Raw genomic sequence first — 19,903 nt, 5'->3', positions numbered from 1 at the left:
TGTATCAAATTTACTGAGGAATAACAGAGAGTTGGCCGTTCTAAGGTAAAAACCCAGCGCATACAGCAGTCATGGTTTTTTGTGTTTGTTTTTTTATTTTCATTCAAACGGCTCCCCCCACCCCCCTGCAATGGCACGGCGCCCCCCCCCAGGGGGCGCGCCCCACAGTTTGGGAACCTCTGAGTTAAGTCATTGATATGCTGCACTTTAGTAGGTTTAAATATAATTAAATCCATAATGTGTTTATATTTTTGAGGTTTGCATACCCGATGTGTGCTATATATTATATCATTCACATAATCCCCTAATCTCATTTGACCAAAATATTAACATTAGTAAACAGATGTTGAGAGAAAACCGTAGGGAATGTTTTTAGTATCGGAAACAAAATGTTGGTGCACAATAGTCAAGATTCATCCCGCCAGGAAAATCAAAACATCCGGTTTGAACCACAAACCTTCAAAATAAAAGACATAACCATAGCGAACAGAGCAAATGCGAAGACGACGCTCTTGCCAGGTAAGATCAAAATCAAACTTTTTGAGCTACAAGGCTGTGTGTCAAAGAGAAAGTAAGATATCGATCAGAAAAGTGAGAATTAATGAGAAATTGGGCGGAGTTGCATCCTGAATAATTACCAGTATACCAGACTATAATTATTCTATTGGCCATTCTTTAGCCAAATAAAATGGCTAGTCATTCTGTTTGACTATAGCCAGAAGTCAAATAGAATGACTGAGGTAAAAGCATAATCATGTTAGAATGACCTCAAAGTGCAGACTAAAGTCCAATTAGACTTAAATATTAATGTTTCTATATGGCCTCGTCCTTGTTTTACAAATAAAGTGTACAAATATTAGTCTGCAGTTGTGTAAAGTTGGTAGGAAATTTTCAAGACAAGAAGATTGAGAGTTGTAATTGCAGTTAAAAGTAGTTTTCTAAAGCTTTTGACTCAGGGAGGATGCATACCATGTTCTACAAATGTTCAGTAGTAGAACATTTTAAAAATCACATATTATACACATATTCTACATCACCTCTAAAGTGAAACATTATGGTGGCTGCATGATGCCGTAAAGATGCTCAACTTCAACAGGAACACATAGAAATATTATTAAAATTGCTAATTGTAATATGACAAAATATGAAAAAGTTTGAGACAATTAATGCACATAAAATGCACTCTAAATTTGATAATGGGTAATTTGGATTAAGGGTGTTAGATGTATGTAAGTAGAATTATGAGATTTTTGTCTGGACTAATGAATTACACTAATAGATTTACCATCTTATTTTTTACGTTTGTAGAAAGTACGAAAATTACTATTTCAGGTTAAGAACTGAAGGATAAACAAAACAAAAAAATGAGTACGTTTTGGGCAAATTAGAATAATAGTTTTCTATCGTTCCCCCCAAATATACCGAGGGAAATCACCACCAAAGCAATTAAACAGTATTTAAAATACAAAGTACCACAAAGTTTGTGTTGAGTAAAAGAAAGCTGACTTGCTTTTACTCTGAAAGGCAAAACCCGGAAGTACTGTCGTAGTTGTTGTTACCGTTGGCTTACAGGCGAGTCAGAAAATCAATTAAGTTATGAAAAATACCATTAATTGCCTTTCTTTGTCACCGCAGCCCATGAAGACATGGCGGATCTACAGATGTCGGGTGTTTGAGGAAATATTCTTCTCGTCTAATGAACAATTTACCGCAGATAAAAACCTTTCCCCTCGACTGGAATATTTACGGTATCTAGGTAAGTTAGCTTGATAGCTAACCAGTGAAGTTGACATTAGCTATTCGGCTAACTATGTTTTTCTGCTGCTGAAATATTCACTAAAGATGGTTCTTGTTACTCATTACTGCACAACAACGAGGACACTTTTAATTTTAGCTTCTTATAGGACTGGTTAACATCGGACACTAAAACGTTGCTGACATTTTTTCATGTTTGCATTGTGCAATTGTGTCCTGCAGTAAATAAAGGCATTTCAGCTTTGTTTTACTGCCTAGTACAAGATTTGTTCATGCTGTATTACAATTCCAGAGCGAATCTGTTAGCCATTTTTGCTGAAGCATCTTAATGGCTTTTGTTTACGCTCTGCACATGCTCCACATGGAAATGAGAATGCGCCCTGCAGTGGTTTATACCCTTTTTTTCAGCTGTTATGTTTCAGCTTTGTTCATTGTAACGTGGTAACAAACTACGGGGAGGGGGAACTATTCTGATATTAAATTGCCGTCTCAAATTTATACTTTGCGATCCTTAAATTGCACTGGTCCTAGATTCTTGAGACCGGGCAAGAAAGACGATGATGTTTATTGTTCTCGACATACACATATATATTTATATATTATAAAGTAAAAATTGTTCCGTTGAGGTTATTCTTATGGCTAGAAATATCACTTTGTTTACGTTTTGAAAACGGAACTCCAAGTCAATTTTACTTGGTGAAGATTATAATTGAATGGTCCTAAGATGAATTAAAAAAAAAAAAAAAACTTTTTTCTCAGGTTCCAATGTAAATGAAAATCTGTCCATCCTTTAAAGGGCAATTTGGAATGACCAATTACTGTTACAGATTACAGATTATAGAGGCAATTGTTGGGTTGTATTGGCTGTTCTACGAGCAAAATGGACTTAAAAGCATCTTGTGATTTACTTTTTTTAAGCATTTATTATAAATAAGATTTAAAAAAGTAGTTCTTAGCAATAGCTTGTATGGCTGGGACAAGATCAAAAATCAACAATCAGGTACATCAGGACACCAAATAAATTCAGTAGTTCAGTTTGTATTTGTTCACCACTGTGGGCTGTATTTAATTATAGTTTTAAATATACTGTTTTATTCCTGATCTCATGGAGTCAAGAGTGGAATATATATATATTATTTTATTTATTTATTTTTTCTATAAGGTCAGGAAACCTTGCAGACTTTATTGTTGTTCCCTTAAATATCATGATGAACTGCGTGATAGTTCCTCATTCCTGCCTGGTGGAAGCTAATCCTCTTCCCCGATCTGAAGTCTTGAGCAGGTTTTCTTCCAGAATCATCCTGTGTTCAATTCCATATATCTTCACATCAGCATTGCTCCCCTCCACCCCCCTTCCCAATCCCCCTCATTCCTACTAAAGATATTTATGTCCACAGCATGATGTTGCTCCCACCGTATCTCACAGTAAGGGACGTTGTGCTCATGGTCGTATATAAGCAGTGTGAGTTATCTTCAGCACATAGCGGTTTGCATGCTGGCCACATCGGCAAAGAGGTTTTCTGACCAGAAAACTTCCTTCTAGATTTTTGCTGCCCCACTTTCATCTTGGTACTTTTCCACAAAAGGGTGGAAAAGTGGCCAGATTTGTGGAGTGCATGAAAGTCCTGCAGACAGCTTCTCTCTGACTTGAGCTGAAGATCTCTGCAGCTCCTCCAGAGACACCATGGGCCTCTTGTCAGATTAATGCTCTCCTTCCCCGGGCGCTAGTTTGATTAGACTGCTATGTCTTGGTAGATTTACAGTTGTGCCATTTTTCTTTTCTTTTTCATTTTGGAATAATGAATTGAACTCTGTGAGATGCTAAATGCTTTGTATATCTCTGTATACATTGAACCTGCTTTACGCTTCTCCACAACTTTCTGCTTGACTGTCTGGTGTGTGTCTTTGTCTTCATGTCGCTGCTTGTTCGCTAAAATTATCAAGCAAACATTGGAGGCCTTCAAAAAATAGCTTATACTAAGAATAAATTATACATAGTTGGACTTAATTTGGTAATTAAGTGACTTCTAAAGGCATTTTTATTTGTACAAAAAAAAAGCCTTTGAAACTTAAGTTATGCACCATTACGTGTTGGTCGATCCCTTTTCAATAAATAATAGATTGTCGTATCATGACAACATGAGAAAAGGTTAGGGGGTACAGGTACTTATTGAAGGCACTGTACGTACAGTACAGCCCATTCAGTTTTGAGACATGAGATGGCTTTTGTTTGTGTGGCTCTGGGTAATAATGTGTGCGGTGTGCAGCCATTGTGATCTGTGTTTTTTTTTTTTTTTTTAAATTGAACTCATCACATTGGAAGAATATGGCTCATTTTGGAGGATTTTAAAAAACAGTTGTTTGGAATTTTTTTAAGTTCTGGACACAGTTTTTTCCCCACGTTTCACTTAAATTGTTACTCCCTAAAGGAAAACAGTATTCCCTACTGGTAGCTCCCTCGTTTGTCAGGATAATGTGCCCACCAGGGCTACACAGTATGTCACAAACTTATTGTTATTGCTGTGTTAATAAACATCTCAGGCATATTGCGAAGAATCGTCTGGACTGTAATAATCGTTAGCTAATTATGCAAGCATAACGCCTTCCTGCTCTCCATGACTGTAGCATAATTGAGAGCATTTGATCATGCAGAATAAAAAAATCTAAGTTTGCATGTGAGTGGCTTGACCTTCAAAGCCTATTAAAGACATTGACTAGGCCTTTAAATTGTTAAAGATTTCAGTCCAGTCAAGCGTCTGTCATCTATGGGAGCTGCTGCAAATGTGTGGGTGCCTGACAGGACCGCAGACCTTTAGAGAGGAGCTCGGATGTTGGGTGCATGCGCACAATGATGTGGCTGATTGGGGGAATTGGATACTTTCAAAATATTTTATCCGAACAGATGACAATGAGCTGATGGTTGTGGAAGTCTGGAAGAAGACGCTGGACAGAAGAGAGAGGCTGACCGGAAGATGCCAAGAAAAAAACAGCAGAATCCACAGCCAGTCAAGTGTAGGTGCTCTATGGATCTTCTTAAAGTTGACTGTTGTTGTTGTTTTTACATAAGTCCTGAACAACAGAACCATCATTTGAAACGGTTTCTGTTCATGTCTTCACATCAAATTGACTCGAAGATCAGCTGTTCAGTTACCACTGGGCTGTTCTCAAACTTATTTAAAAACGACTTCAGGAAGGATTTTAGAAGACGTAAGATTTTGCTGTTTTCGTTCTGTGTTTGATCATTTTTGCAGTTTGATGTGAAATTAAAATATGACTATATTATCGAGCTATATTTTGAAGATGTACCCGATGTATTTGATATATTCTTCATAAACAGTGCCGCTGACATATTGAGTTTTTTTTGTTTTTTTGTTTTTTAGATTAAGGACTTTTGTGTAGTCTTCATACTCTTTGTACTGCGTCTTTACCATTAGGAGAGAACTTGGTATTCCCATACGTGATTTTTGTAAAGTAAAAACAATATTTACAGATAATCCAAACTCCTTGGTCGTCTCTTGTGCTCTCTTTTTCTTCAGCTCACCCAAAAGTTTGCCATTGGGTTTAATGCAGGGGACTTACTTTTTATGTCCAGTGAACCGTTTCTGTTCAGTTTGGGGAGTTTTCTGGATCATTATCTTGCTGGAATGTCCATTGAAAACTGTTGTTTTGATTTCCTGGCAGAGGCAAATGCACACCAGCGCTCTCGGGACCTTTCGAAAAGAAATCGGCCCAGAAGCAGGGGAGTCGGCGCAGAAATACAGCCTGTACAAATTTTGAAAGTATCTTCTTTTAGCCCCACCTATGGATCTGTTGCCCTTGGAAATTTGATGCGTTTACCTGGCTTTAGTTGTTTTGATAAATCTCATAGTCTGTAATCCCTCAACAGGTCTGTTAGCGTGACGTCAGTCTTTCCAAAATCTGTAAAGACTGTGAAAGTCATGTAGTGTGTCCCAAGCTTAAGTCTCATCTAAGTCTCAGTAGCATTTAGCAAATTACAAATATCTACATTTTGGGTGGTTAAAAATACGCTTTTTCTCCAGGAAGAAATGGGCAAGTGAAGCCATTTCCTGTCGTAAGAAGATTTAACGCTCGTCTGCCTTTCTTGAAAGAGTGTCGTCTCTTCTCTTTCCTATTTTGAAGAGTGGCAAACAGAATTCAGTGCATCATGTCACATTTAGACCCTTCGGGGAGAAAAAGAAAATCACAGATTAGTTAAACATTTCTCATCAACCTAAAAAAAAAGTAAAGTAAAAATGGAAAATTTCTTCAAAACATTACAATTTTACTAGTATTTTACAGTATGTGGGTGCCAGTAATTTTGTTGACTTAAATTAGAGGTGTCATTTTTATGGAAGAGTCAGTTTTACATTATGAAACTGTAATAAAATCCTTACAAAGTAAAATTTTAAGGTGTCATCTGGTGTAGTTGCGATAAAAAGAGCAACATTCGGCCGCTGTTAACAGTTTTTGTTTACCTTAGTGTCTTTGGAGAAAACACCAAAGGCTTTATGTGGACTGTTTCAAATATTTCAAACCATTAAATGTTTTATTTATTTATTTATTTATTTATTTATTTATTTTCTGACCACAGTGGATTCTGAAGATGGTGTAGCTGCTGACACTCCTGGAAACCTTCCCTTAGACACAGACTTCCTTCTAGAACAAGACCTTGTGTTTGGTGATGCAGACCACGACAGAATTCTAGGCTTGGAAAAGTTTGCAGGTTTGTGGGACTTTTATTTATTTATCTATTTTTTAGGAACTGAGTTTATGTCTATGTTTTTTAAATTCTCAAGCTGGTGAAAACCACCGTAAAGCTGAGTCTGGTTTTATGTCGTATTTAAACATAAAACCAGGGTTCCTACAAAGTCTGGAATATGTTGAGTTTGAATTGATTGTTTTTTACGGTGCGGGTAAGTTTGAAAAAAAAAAAAAAACAACTATTGACAAATATTTGTATGTCCAGGCTTTATCTTGAAATATTAAAACGCAACATATTTCTAGAGGAAATCTGGTTTAGCTTCACACTTTCCATTGCAGTCATTTGGTGTTGAAGACGTCTCCAACTCTTGTAAGTTTTTAGCTGCTTCATTTTAGATTCCCAGTTGCAAAATTGAATATTTGATGTCGGACAAGTCATAAAAAAACTTGAATGCGAGGTATTAAAATGATGAGTTAGGCTACAGCCTGCTAATGATGCTGAAGATGACTTCTGATTTAAAGCTATTTTTTTTTTTATTATAATGGTGAAAATTAAACTGGATGCGTTGTATTGGATGAAAGTTATTGATTAATGAGTTCATCTAAAGTTGACTGGTAAACGATTGACTAACGATCAATTGATAAGCTGCCATTTCTTAAAAAGTTTTCCTGTGTCTGAAGAGAAAACTGTCTTTCCATAACAGAAAGGGCAATATTTTTCCACATTGTTCCAAAAGGTGAAAAAAAAAGATGTTTTTAATGATTTCTCAGCCTTTGGACAACTAATTAATTGGCATGTAATTAGAAGTTCCAACGTTTACCAAAATTTAGTAAGGAGATCAATACATCCTATAATTTATTAATGTCAGGGGGGAAAAAATATTGTCATATGAAGTATTACTTTAATCTTTTGTGGTTTGAAACCCAGTTGTAAGAACAAAAGACGGCGGCTCACGGATTTCTTTCGAAGCCTTTCCACTTTTTGTTCTCTTGAACTTTGGATTCTGTTTTGTCTCGTCTCACAAGCCGAAAGGATTGACACACGACCTCGGTGTTTTTATTCATTTGTTAGCCTGGTTGTTTCTTTGTTTTTTTTTGTTTTTTTTTTGTTTGTTTGTTTGTTTTGTTTTTGTTTCTTTCTTTTTTTTCTATTTGTTATGCTTTCCACCTACATCGCTGCAGTTTTTGGCGATGGCGTGTAACAGGCAGCACACATTTCGCTGCGTGGTTGTTTGTCAGACCGAGTGAACTGAAAAACGAGAAAGCAAAAGAAGGAGCCGAGACGCGAACGTTATATAAGGGACATAAAGACGGGACCATTACCATCAAGGACATCATCATAAGAAGGCATTTATTCATCATCATGTGCTGCCTCTGCTCACGCTACTCTACCTCCATTATCGTTTCCCCATCATCATCATCATCATCATCATCATCATCATCATCATCTTCTTCTGGCCTCATCATCATCATCATCATCATCATCATCATCTTCTGGCCTCATCATCATCATCATTATCATCATCATCAGAAGCAGCAGCCTCACCATTGCAGTCATCATAATTATCATTAGGCCTGGTAATCATCCATGAGGGGTTTCCATGGGCCGGGATAAAAGGCCGGCTCCAGATCTCCCCTTCCTCACTTTGTGCTTCAGCGTCTGGAGAGGAAGGTGGTCTCGGTCCTGCTCGTTCGGCCCTCGAGAGCTCGGCACGTCAAAGCATTGAATCTTTTTACTCCACCGTCTGGGAGAAATAGATTTTCCTACCTCTAAAAATACACTCGGCTTAGTCTGTGAGTATCATTTCATTCACTAAAAGGATTTTACTGTGAAGTGAGGCTTTGTCTGCCTGAAAGTTTTTTTTTTTGTTTGTTTTGTTTTCTTTGCTACAAGTTATCACTTAAGGGAGTGAGTTTTTAATGTTCAAAAATGTCATTACATTTACTTTTCCACCTCTTCTCTTTAATCTGTTTGGGGTTTTTTTTAAATCCGTTTTCTACACTCAACATTGTCTGTGTAGCTGTGTGTGGCAAAGTGCCAACCCCGCCCTGAATGCCTCCACTGTGCACGCTGAAGTTTGAAATGAATTCTGTGCTCAGGTTTTAATTTGAGAAACGGTGAAAGCAGCTGAGCTTGTTTGAACATGTCCATAGGAATTATCATAGCTAAGTCTTAAGACGGTTGAAGTGACATGAACATAGTGAAGGCTCACCGTAACGTAGTGGAAAAGGAAGAGCTGGCTCGTTTCACTCTATGCAGCCACACCGTTTGGTTAATATATGCACCGTCTGATTACTAAGAGTATTCCTGTTCATTAGATTTTTCCTACTTTTGTCATGTTAGAACCATAAATGTATGTATCTATGTATACTGGGGCTTTAAATAATAGACCAACAAAAAAATAGTGCATAATTGTGAAGTGGAGAGAAAAAGGAGCAGCGCTTTTCACAAAAAAATTAAAAATCTGAAAAATGTTGGTTTGCATTGTGTTTGCCCCCCTTTACTCTGCTAGCCCTGTAGAAGTTCAGCGCAGACAATTAATAAACAAGTAATTTGTTTTTGGTATTAATGGAGCTTTTCAATTAAGACATTCAAATCCAAAAACATTTCATCCCAAGGGAAAATTAAATCTCATAACTCATATCATCCAAGTTTGCTTAAAGAGTCGTCGTGGTAGAACCGCACACCCAGCTTTAGCAGGAGAAGCAGCCAAAAGGATTGGGCTGTCACCAGGGGAGCTGCAGCGGTTTGCAGCTCAGGTGTTGAAAGAACAACTCTTAACCTCCATTAACATTCCACAGATACGGCCTTTAAAGAAGAGAAGTAAGAAGGCAGCAGAGGTTCAAAGAAATTAAGACGTAGTCATGTTTGTAGTTTTCCGCAAGCCATAAAGTGACAGAAAGTGTTCTTGTTGTACCTGTGGGAAAAGGAATTTTATTTTTAGTGATTAAATTGATTAAAAACTTTGCACTCTATCTAGGTTAATATTTGTTGGGGGTAAAAATGAAAACCTTTTTAGAATTGTATGCCGCCTTGTGGTGATTGATCACAGAAAATCTCAGTAAAAACAACAGAAGTTTACGACTCAATAGGAGAAATTCAAGGCGTGTAAACACTTCTTTAGGATACGGTAGATGGAATCATAACAAATGTAGTTTTGTTCTGTCTGTTGAACTGGGAGCCACTTTTGTGGAGCACTTATGCAAACAGCAGTGTCCCATAGAAAATACTTTCTTAATAAGGAATGTAAATGGAATCAAAAAAAAAAAAAAAGACTTTAACTGCATTGTGTTTGTTCTTCAAACTTCATCTCAAAATCATGTTTTTTTTTTGCTTTTGTTTTTTTTTTAAGCTGTGCACATTTGTGAGAGTTGTATTCACTTTGTGGGCCTTTAGGATGAAATGTGTTTGTTTTTTGTTTTATAGAAGTAGCTGCTGAGATCGGTTTCTCCGTGTGTCCTCTGGGTGATGAGGAGAGCTCTTCCTACAGCCAGCTCAGTATGGAAAGTGAAACGGACAACTCGCGCAGCACAGCCGACAACAGGAGGGAATGCCAGAGCCGAGGGACTCAATCCGAGCCAATGTTTCCTCCTTACCTTTCCTGTAGGGTCTGCGGACAGCTCCGCGACGAACCTCTCGGCCCAGGCATGGACCTGGTTGGGCCTTACTGCCTTAGGTGTTGCAAAGCCTCCAGGGAGGCGAAAAGCTCAGACTTCTGCTCTCCTTTCGGGAGCGGCGGCGGGGTTCGCTCCGGTTTGCAGATTCGTACGAATTCCCAGCCTGATTGCGAGGGCTTGGGGAACGGGGTGGGCGACAAGGAAGAACTGTCCGCCGAGGACAGACTGCTCAAGCAGCACTCGTGCCACCTCTGTGGCTTCTCCTCTCGCTATGCCAACCACGTGAAGCGTCACATGAAGACGCACAACGGGGAGAAGCCCTTCAACTGCCCTCTGTGCACTTACGCCTCAGCCCAGCTGGTGAACCTGCAGAGACACTTGCGCATCCACACTGGGGAAAAACCCTACAAATGTGAGACGTGCGCTTTCGCCTGCAGTTCCCTTGGAAACCTCAAGAGGCACCAGCGCATGCATGTGCCTAATTTGCCCCAGATGCACTCTGCAGGGGTGGGGCAGGACGCTCCACCTCAACCTGTGTGTGGCCACAACAGCCTGAAGAGACCTGGGAGTGAGCAAAGACCCAATGAGGAAGTGACTGGTGCTTCAGGTAAGACTTCCTGTAATTTTAACTATTGGACAACACACACAAAAAAATAAAAAATCAACTTAATTGAAGTTGGTTGTAACATAATTGTAATTAACTTTTATAAAAATAGGTTTTTTGCAAGTTTGTTAAAACTGCTACCATATCTGATATGATTGGATGAAAAAAATCAAACTCCTATGCCTTCACCCTGTGGTCCTACTGCCATCTGTAGCAATACACAGCTTGGTCAGAAGCAACCAATCAGAGCCAGAATGAAGGGTCTTAATGCTGTCAGTCAACCGTGTGTACACGCTGCTTAATGTCCTAAAGGCACAGAAACAACTTAATGTTGCAGGATGTTAAAGATTAATGTTTACTCGGTGTCATCAGCGGCCCTGCTAGCTAGTTAACAGCAGGCTCTGATGTGGGGGAGGAGCTGTATAGCTCCTGGCTCCAATTGGCTGTTTCTGACTGGCACGGGTGTATTTCTGTAAATAGACCACTGGGAGGAGCCAGAGAAGCTTAAAAAATAAAAATATTTCACAGATTACCTTTCTCATGTCATACTGTCAGTTTTAAAAATGTAGAAAACTTATTTTATTTTAATAAAAGTTAAATAATGCAGCTTTAAAGGGATATAAATGTTTTTGCAAAGCACTTTCAATTGTTACTATAACTGTCTTGAAATATATTTCATATGACTTAATAACTCACTCTGTAACTTTTTTCTTTTTGTTTGTTTGGGTTTTTTTGCCCCCAAAGTCTCTGAGGTTGCAAGGCCAACCTCTAACCTGAGTTTGGGGGCCCAGAACAGTGACTACCTGTCGGTCTTTGATAACTTGAAGGGAGCATCTCCTCCCCCCATCCCTGCGTCCAACCCAGCTCCTGGCCACCAGCCTCCCTCTCTGCTGGAGATGACCGGCAGCGGTAGCAGCAGGACTACTCGAGGGGCCGTGGCCGAAGGCGCAGCACTCCCGACTCCACTTTTCCCGTTTACCTGCCGGCTATGCGGGGTCGTCCTGGAGGACGAGGACGGCTCCTCAGCCCAGATTTGTGCCAAGTGTACCCTTGAAATGCTGACCAAGGACTCCTCATCGTCTCCGAACAGCCCCGGTGAGCGCAGTGACAAGGTCTACACCTGCGCCGCCTGCCCCTTCCTCACCCACTACCCCAACCACTTGGCGCGCCACATGAAGACTCACAGCGGCGAGAAGCCGTACAAGTGCCCCCAGTGCGACTACGCCTCGGCGCACTTCGACAACCTCAAGCGCCACCACAGGGTGCACACGGGAGAAAAGCCCTACAAGTGTCATCTGTGCGACTACGCCTGCGGGAACCTGGCCAACCTCAAGCGGCACCAGCGCGTCCACTCGGGCGCCAAGCCCTTCCAGTGCCCCGTGTGCAACTACAGCTGCAACCAGAGCATGAACCTGAAGCGGCACATGCTGCGGCACACCGGCGAGAAGCCGTACAAGTGTCAGGAGTGCGGCTACACCACCGGCCACTGGGACAACTACAAAAGACACCAGAAAAAACACGGCGTGGCCACTGACGGCTGGGTGAAAGTTCCCATGATCGGCACCGACGTGGAGGAGGACAGGAGGAAAGTGATGGGAGGCGGCATTCAGACTCACAGAAAAGAAGTCGGAGCCGATATGCAGTACATGCCGCGGGAGGCCGGGGCTGGCTGTACACTCAAGCTGCAAACTTAAGGTTGCATAATTCCTAACACAGCAAAACTAAGCTACCAGCAACTTGTTTCGATTGTTTTCACTGAGCCTTTTTATGGATTTAACGTGCGTCTATCTCTCAGTGTCGCGTCGGATCTCCTCCATGGCTGCTAATTGTTCAGTAAGTGGAATCTGGCAGAGTTAGGAATTCGTTTTTTCAATTTTTTTTAATGCCTTTTTGGTTTGAGTGTTTATTTTCTACAGTGTTTTTTTTTTTTTTCATTTTTTCATGTCAGGGTAAAAAAGGGAACTCTGTGGAAGTCCTCTGTCTCACTGTGTAATCAGATACCGATATTTCACTCTCACACTACACGCATGTTGTCATTTGAACGATGACGCGACCAAATATCGCCGTCCTTGTGGGACTCCTTCCCTTGTCTGCTCGAGCTGCCCTGACAAGTCATTAAAACATTTTTAATGCACAAGTTAGTTATTTTTGGTTAATTTTAAACGCAAATGAAATCAAATTGGTACTGAGTCTGTTTGGTTCTTTTCTTCTAAATGACATTTTTATTCTTAAGTGTGACAATTTTGTACCGACCCAGAACCGGACAGTGCATCTTTTAAGCAGATGGGTTCTGGAGACGACTTTATTGTGCTTTTTTTTTGTTTTGTTTTGTTTTGTTTTGTTTTGTTGTTTTTACTCAAGTTCAATCTCTGTTAGTGATATGCCTTCAGATTGCCGTATGTAATGCTATCAAAGTGCTATTTAATAGTACAGATATTGTGTTTGTCTTTATGAATGTGCCAGTAATTTAAACAATGCTGCCCTCACTCAAATAGTCCATTTTTATTTACTTCATTTTTTTTTCTTTTTGCCAAAATCTCCTACGCTTCGTCTGTAAAAGTAAAGAAATGTGTTGATTAAGACTTAATTTAGCACCATAAATGCATGTGGAGCATGTTGATGGGGCGTCTTCGGCTTCCAGTCATTGGTCTAGATCTTCTACAAACAATTTTTATCCCGTGCTTATTGAAGCTCAATAATTCTGACACCTGTAGAGCTCCGTGTTCCTCTGAGTATAAGTAGATTAGCATTCGACTAAATAAAGTTAAACTTGCTGTTCTGTTACTTTAGGTGCGCACTTTTCAGATTCCAGCCTTTAGGATTGTTGTAACAGGGCATTTCCTCGTATAAAAAAAAAAAACCCGTATCGCTCAGTGTCGTTTATATCGATTTTTTTTTTTTCGTCGTTACTGCTGATCCAAAAGTGCCAACTCGAAACAAAATTAAAGCAATAAATTAAAGACTTAAAACGTGTATAGCTAATTGTGAAATCGATCAGCGTTTGTTCACGCAATACTCGGCGTACTTCTTGCATTCAATTCAGACGCTTTCCATTTGTTTTTTATTATTTAAATCGTCCACACGCTGCTTTCTGGTATAATATTCTCCTGCTCTTCCTTTCGTGCTCATTTGCAGTCACTTTAGATGGCATATTTTCCGCTCTCCGCACCATTTAGATGTGTACTCATTGTTTGCAGAGCTCAGTGGTGAAACCGGGTCATTAGCATCGACACGGAGCCAATAAGCAGAAGAAAAAAAAATACTACAGTTGTGCTGCAGGCAATAATTGATCTCACATCCAGATTGATATGTTCTTATTTTATCCAATGGTTTCCCTGTGAAATAGTTCAGTATATATACCAGGAGCCATCCATCCATTATCTTCGAGAAAGCATGCTAACCAGATCACCAAGCCGCCTCAACCGGCTCCTCTCTATGTGGTGGAGCCTACCAAAAAAAAAGTAAAAAAAAAAAAATAAATAAATAAAAAAAATAAATGAATAAAATCCGGAGAAGGGGAGACGACCACTAGCATAAGTATAACAGAGATAAAGAACCGTGTATTGCCAGGTGAAGCATTGATTTAAATACTTTACATGCAGCCTAGAGATTAGTTTTATTTGCAATGTTTCAGGTTCATTTCTTCTAACATATCAGTAACTTTTTACAGCTTAGCAACACATTTCATTGACGACAGTCTTTCAACGGAAGACCTCTGCTTTAATTTAGTTTGCTATTTACTGTGAGATTTCTTTTTTCTTTTAACCTGAAAAGAGATTAATCAAATAAGAAAGCATGTGAACACGTGATAGTTTTATTTCTCTAATGTGGCTGTAATGCACATCTCGGAGGTGCATTTTTTTTCTTTGACTGTGCCGTGTCATTTAGCTGCCATGTTTGGAAAATAAGAACTGTGATTTAATGTTAAGTGTTTGTGAATGACTATTTTATGCAAGGGAGACATTTTCCAGGCTGCAAACCCGACATGTCACAATGAGCCCACGGATTTATATTTCCCGCAGGTGGGCCGTTTCTGTTTTTACGACGTCATTAATGCCTTAAATGAGGAGTTTGAAATAAATACCTGGAATACGCATCGTTGGATGTAAAACATCGAGCTAATCGTCTGGTTTGTTGTCTTTGTTTTGCACGAAGCGTAGCATTTGGTCACACAATCAAATTTGTCTGTTTTGCTCATCACAACTATAACTTGTTTCAGCTTTCATGGGCAAAATAACCTCAATAATACAATCTGCATGTCTGAACAGATACGTCTGAGGCAAGGGGTATATTTTATTTTCAAAATAAAAATTCTAATGTTGAAAACTCTACTCTCCATGTTGAGTGGTTAAATGGTGGTTAATTGCCACAGTTTGTAACTTTTATAAACAATGTGTATATATTATTTACATATTTATTACAACTGTCGCCATGTTGTGACAAAAAAAAAAAAAACTGAAAAAAGTCAAGTTCCTCAGTCAGAAATAACCTGTCAGAGCCACACTAATGTATAGCAGCGTGTGCAATAATGCTAATGTACACGCTGCTGAATGTGCTAATGGCAAAGAAACAACTTGCCTTTACAGAAATACTGTTTACTCGTCGTTATCAGTGGCCATGCTAATTAGCTGGCACAATCCCTGCTGACTTGTGTGGGAACCTAGAGGAAGGCTAGCAGAGAGCAACGGGGCGATGATTGACAGCACTAAAACCCTCCTCCTGTCTCTGATTGGATGTTTCTAACAGAGTGGCGTATGTCTGCAGATGGCAGTAGGACCACAGAGGAGCTTGATTTTTTTTTTCTTTTTTTTTCAGATTATCCTTCTCATTTTATTGCAACATAGTGAGTTTTAATGTTTTTTATTTTAAAAATCATTAAAGTTACATACTGCAGTTTTAAGTATAAACCAAAAAGGTGAAATCTAAAATAAATTGTTCAACAAACTGGTTTATTTCCACCGGTTTTGGCATGACTGCCGGGTAAAAACAATGTAAGACGAGTCACACGGTCAGTGAATCTTTTGAGTTTATTTTAGCATCTGGACATCTGATGATTATTCATGAATTTTGACATTTATGTTGAAATGACACCTATGGGGAAAAAAAATAAACACTAAGATTTGGCACGTACACATTTACCAACAATCAGGATCTTGCAGCGCTGTGAACTCTGAAGTGACGGGTAAAGGAGAAAAAGTAAAAAAAAAAAAAAAAAGACCTCGGTTGTTATTGACCTATCTATAAAAAGCAGAGGGGAGTAAAAAGAATCAAAGCAGCCGAAGGATGAAAACATTTACATCATTTGTCGTTCCAGTTACCAGTAAGAATAAAGCTGTTGATCCGTTGACACCGATTTACATTTAATGGCCTCATAACTCACCGAGACAACAGCGGCGACATGATACTTTGTTTTTTTGTCTTTTTTTTTTTTTTTTAAATCAGTGAGATATGGTCAATCTGTTGCCTACTCTGTAGAAACTTTGTTCATTACAGCAACTGTGATTACACTAGCCACTTCGAAGCACCATTCTTTTTAATTAAAAACATTCAACATGATTGAAACAACCAACAAATCACAATAATTCAAAGAACATTCCCCCTCAGGATCATTTGTCAGAAGAGAACAAGACAGAAAAATCACGATAAATTTGTAAACACTTGATTTAAACCAAGATGTCCCCCCCAACATCACGTAAACATGATCAACGTTGGTCCATGTAGACTTTGTTTCATACAGCTTAGATTATATTTAAGCTATTCGATTACAATAAGCAATGATACAGATATTAGTACATGTTCAGAATGCTTACTTGCAAGTACAGAATATAAAAAGTGACATTATCATAATTTGTTGTTTTTTTTATTATTTTTGTGCAAAATGCTTTAGTAAACTATAATTTGGCATTAATGAGAAACCTTGAAAAACCTGCAAACAAAAACTAAATAAAATGGATTTTCATGTTTTTACCGTCACACTTGAGCCTCAGCTCAAAAATTTCAGCTCAACTGTTAATACTGTGCAAAAATGATGGGCAAGCAGCTCCACCAACTTGATTAACCTTCCATCAACTTCTGCAAGATTCTAGTTGTTTGAAATGTTTGCTCTCAACCTACGGCGAGTGACAAGTTAAGGCATCGGACTGCTTCCGAAGGCAGGAGAAGTGACACCTCTTCTAACTGGACTTTTTTTTTTTTTTCTTCAAAATTTGGCACAAGAGTAGCAGGAAACATTTTAGAAGCATTTTAAAAGCCAAACACCGATCTATATGGCGAACCAGCTGGTCTAAATTTTCTGTAGTTGTGAGATATATTTTAACACATTTGCGACCACTATATATTCTCCTCCCCGTTCTGGGATATAATCACTAGTGGCAGGTCTGCACATTACACACACAAACAAACATTTGGCTCTGGTCGGAGATGGAGCATGCAGCCCACTTGAAATGTTTTCCTCATGTAAAAATCGATACAACTTAAAAAGTCTTAATGGAATGATTCTAACTAAAACTAATCGGGGCGAGCCTTTTAGAGTCTAAAAGAGCAAATGGCGGCGGAAGAGAAAATGGGAGCTTTAAGGCAGCAAGTTCTCCGGGAAGAAGCTACAATCTTGCAGACGTGGACCGCCTCGTGTGGATCGCTCGGCTCAGTTCAGCTTGTGATCTTTGTTGCTTTAGTCGTTACTGGTGAAGTGAAGAATGGAAGCGGGGCAATTTGCGCGTTACAGGTCATCATCGCCGATTCCCTCGAAAGCGTAGTTGCCGTGAAAGTCGTCGCCGCTGATGTCGTTTGCAGAGTTGGACGCACTGATCCCTCTGAGAGACACCGAATTCAGCTTGGTCTGGACAAAAATAAAAAAGTGCAAACAAATTAGAGAGAGTGGTTGAATCTTGAAGGAAAAAAAAAAAAAAAACTTTTCTAGTTTGATGCTAAAAGTCCAGAAGAAGGACAGAGTAATACTCACCGACAGCTTGACAATTTGTTCTCGGCTCGGATCAGGGGAGTCCTGCGAGCCCAAAAACATAAGTTATTGTGAAAAAATATAACACCCAGCATTTATATCATCAAAACAATCAGCCTGCTGTTCCATTACTCACCAGTAGAGGGGGAGATTTCACAGCTTGCTGACTGTCAGACCGATGGATGGAGCCATTGTGTCGCCTTCTCAGCATCTGGAAAGACAGAGAGAGACAAAAAAACACTAAAATTTATAGGAAAATTTATTTAATGTTGAAAAATTAATTACCAATTAAAATGTTTGATGCTTACATAATCATACAAAAATAATTCACAGTCATCAACTGAAAAAAAAGGTTCAGTTAATAATTTTGATGCTAAATAATTAAGGTTTACAGTGAAAAGGTTTTCAAAACCCAAAAGTAAGTACTATATTCCTGCATGTGACGAGTGTGTGTAAACTTTTAATTGTGTGCAAACCAAACAGTTTAATGAAAATAAAACCAAATCACTTTTGCACAACAGAGAGGACGTGAAACGTATCCATGCATTTTTATTAACGCAAACCTTCTTTATACTGCCACCCGACTTCTTCACCATCAACTCATCCACCATAGACTGAAGGCAAGTGCTCATCATGATTGCCTGAAATCACAAGTACAAAGCCAATTTTTATTGACAGAACAAATATAAAAAGGTACAGCCGTGGGAGTCATGACTCAGCCTTAATATATGTAATTACAGGAACTCGAGGCTAACATGCCAAAGTAATAGCGTTGGTGCACTGAAGAAATCCTTCAGCTTCTCACACAGACTTGGACAATTTCTTTATGCGAGAGCCGAGAACACAAACGTTGCTAGACAAGAGATCTGTCCTGCCGACAGCCATCACCGTCTACAATAACTCTTTGAAGAATCTGAATTATTATGAGTTACAACAACATTTAATTTCCCTTTGGGATCAACAAAATATTTTTTGAATTTGAATTGAGCCGACCAGGCTCCGTCTACCTGCTGGCTGGTGATGGTGACCCACTGGAGGCGATCCTTGCTCATTAGATACTCAAAGGCGAGCTCCAGCTTCACCTCACATTTTGTCGAGTTGCAGGGATTAGTCGTACCATTTGATATAGGGACTTGCTGCAGTTAAAAAAAAAAAAAAAAGAGAAGAAAACAACACCAGAATCTTATTTCGGGTTTATTTGTTAAAAATACAATCCAGAACATGAGCACAACCTGGAATGCAGGAGTTACACCTCGTTCACATGTTTTTATCTGCATCGCCATTTTTCAAAATGAAGTCGAAACTGTGGTTTTCTAAAGATCCCTGAAATCAACGCTTCAAGAAGCCGAGCTCCTCGCTAAGAACATTTCCTCTGAGGAATGCTAATCAGACTCACGAAAACACAACACCCAGAAGGAAAAGCAAATGCACCAACACGCACGGCTGTTTATATGTAACCTGACATTTAGCTATCGAAAGTGGCTGCAGTGCTGCATTAAATGAGATGCTTGAGATATTTTGCTGGACAGGAAAGGGCTCATTAAAATGACTTTGACCTCTCAGAGTGAGCGGAGGAATTAATCACCCTGCTGGGCAGCGTCGGGACTCTCCGTCTGTAACCAACCAGGCCAACAGGCTTTTTAATTTCATGTGCTGCCGTGTGTGGAGATCTGTGAGCAAATTTGGTACAAAATCTAAATACCATTCCTGATATGCAACTGCTTGCATATTAATGCAATGCAAAAGTGAACCATCCCCATTTGAATACAGTGCTGCATCTGCAAGTGTTTAATGAATTATCAGTGGCTATTTTTGTCAGAGCAATAGAAAGGTAGAAATTTCGACGATTTTATTTGCTCAGTATTTGTCATCGCAGAATTTTTTATTTTTTTTTTACTACAACTATTACTGAAACCCCTGAAATGGAGCAGTGACCAGAATTGGTTGATTGTCAGTCAGAAACTCAGATATCTGATCGCTTGTTTTTTCTTTTTTTTTTTTTTTTGGTCACAAAAAAAAGCACAATATCAAGGCGCTAACAAGTAGCAACAACAACAACACTCTTTTGGTGTGGAGGTCATTACTGAGTGAAGACTCAAAGTTAGCCATTTTTAGTACCGGTGAGGTGGATGTAAATGAGGTAAGAGGAAGCATACAGATCTAAGAAGCTATTTAAAAATGAAATGAATAGTTTCCACAGAGGAATGTCTGCTGATCACTCAGCCTGTTACTTCTGTTAGTGTGACGCTTTACAGCAAAGCTGCTCT

General features: G+C 39.2%; 2 protein-coding genes across 3 annotated transcripts in view; one reads left to right on the top strand and one right to left on the bottom strand.

Annotated features, from left to right (window-relative positions):
* Positions 1 to 1,538: 1,538 nt before the first annotated feature.
* On the top strand, positions 1,539 to 12,816 carry znf513a (zinc finger protein 513a). 2 transcript variants are annotated; one of them, XM_015015878.1, is made up of 5 exons: positions 1,667 to 1,756; positions 4,658 to 4,767; positions 6,347 to 6,478; positions 9,884 to 10,681; positions 11,423 to 12,816. In XM_015015878.1, exons 2-5 carry the CDS (start codon positions 4,728 to 4,730, stop codon positions 12,370 to 12,372), a joined length of 1,920 nt encoding a protein of 639 aa, XP_014871364.1. In that variant the 5' UTR covers positions 1,667 to 1,756; positions 4,658 to 4,727; the 3' UTR covers positions 12,373 to 12,816. The 2 variants fall into 2 exon arrangements, with proteins under 2 accessions (XP_014871363.1, XP_014871364.1); XM_015015877.1 differs by lacking the exon at positions 4,658 to 4,767 and having other exon boundaries at positions 1,539 to 1,756.
* A 3,298-nt stretch (positions 12,817 to 16,114) lies between these two features.
* The window catches only part of snx17 (sorting nexin 17), a 48,676-nt gene continuing 44,887 nt past the window's right edge, over positions 16,115 to 19,903 (bottom strand). The window contains exons 11-15 of the mRNA XM_015015869.1: positions 18,644 to 18,772; positions 18,200 to 18,277; positions 17,773 to 17,847; positions 17,640 to 17,681; positions 16,115 to 17,516 (exon numbers count right to left, since the gene is read on the bottom strand). Of these exons, the coding sequence (XP_014871355.1) occupies positions 17,397 to 17,516; positions 17,640 to 17,681; positions 17,773 to 17,847; positions 18,200 to 18,277; positions 18,644 to 18,772 (444 nt within the window). The 3' untranslated portion in view covers positions 16,115 to 17,396. The remainder of the gene's footprint in view (positions 17,517 to 17,639; positions 17,682 to 17,772; positions 17,848 to 18,199; positions 18,278 to 18,643; positions 18,773 to 19,903) is intronic.

The sequence above is a fragment of the Poecilia latipinna genome, unplaced genomic scaffold, assembly GCF_001443285.1.
Source record: "Poecilia latipinna isolate Pla-1442-1.1 unplaced genomic scaffold, P_latipinna-1.0 Scaffold1963, whole genome shotgun sequence".
NCBI classification, from domain to species: Eukaryota; Metazoa; Chordata; class Actinopteri; order Cyprinodontiformes; family Poeciliidae; genus Poecilia; species Poecilia latipinna.
The sequence above is the reverse complement of the archived record's forward strand: the minus strand, read 5'-3'. Positions and strand labels throughout refer to the sequence as shown.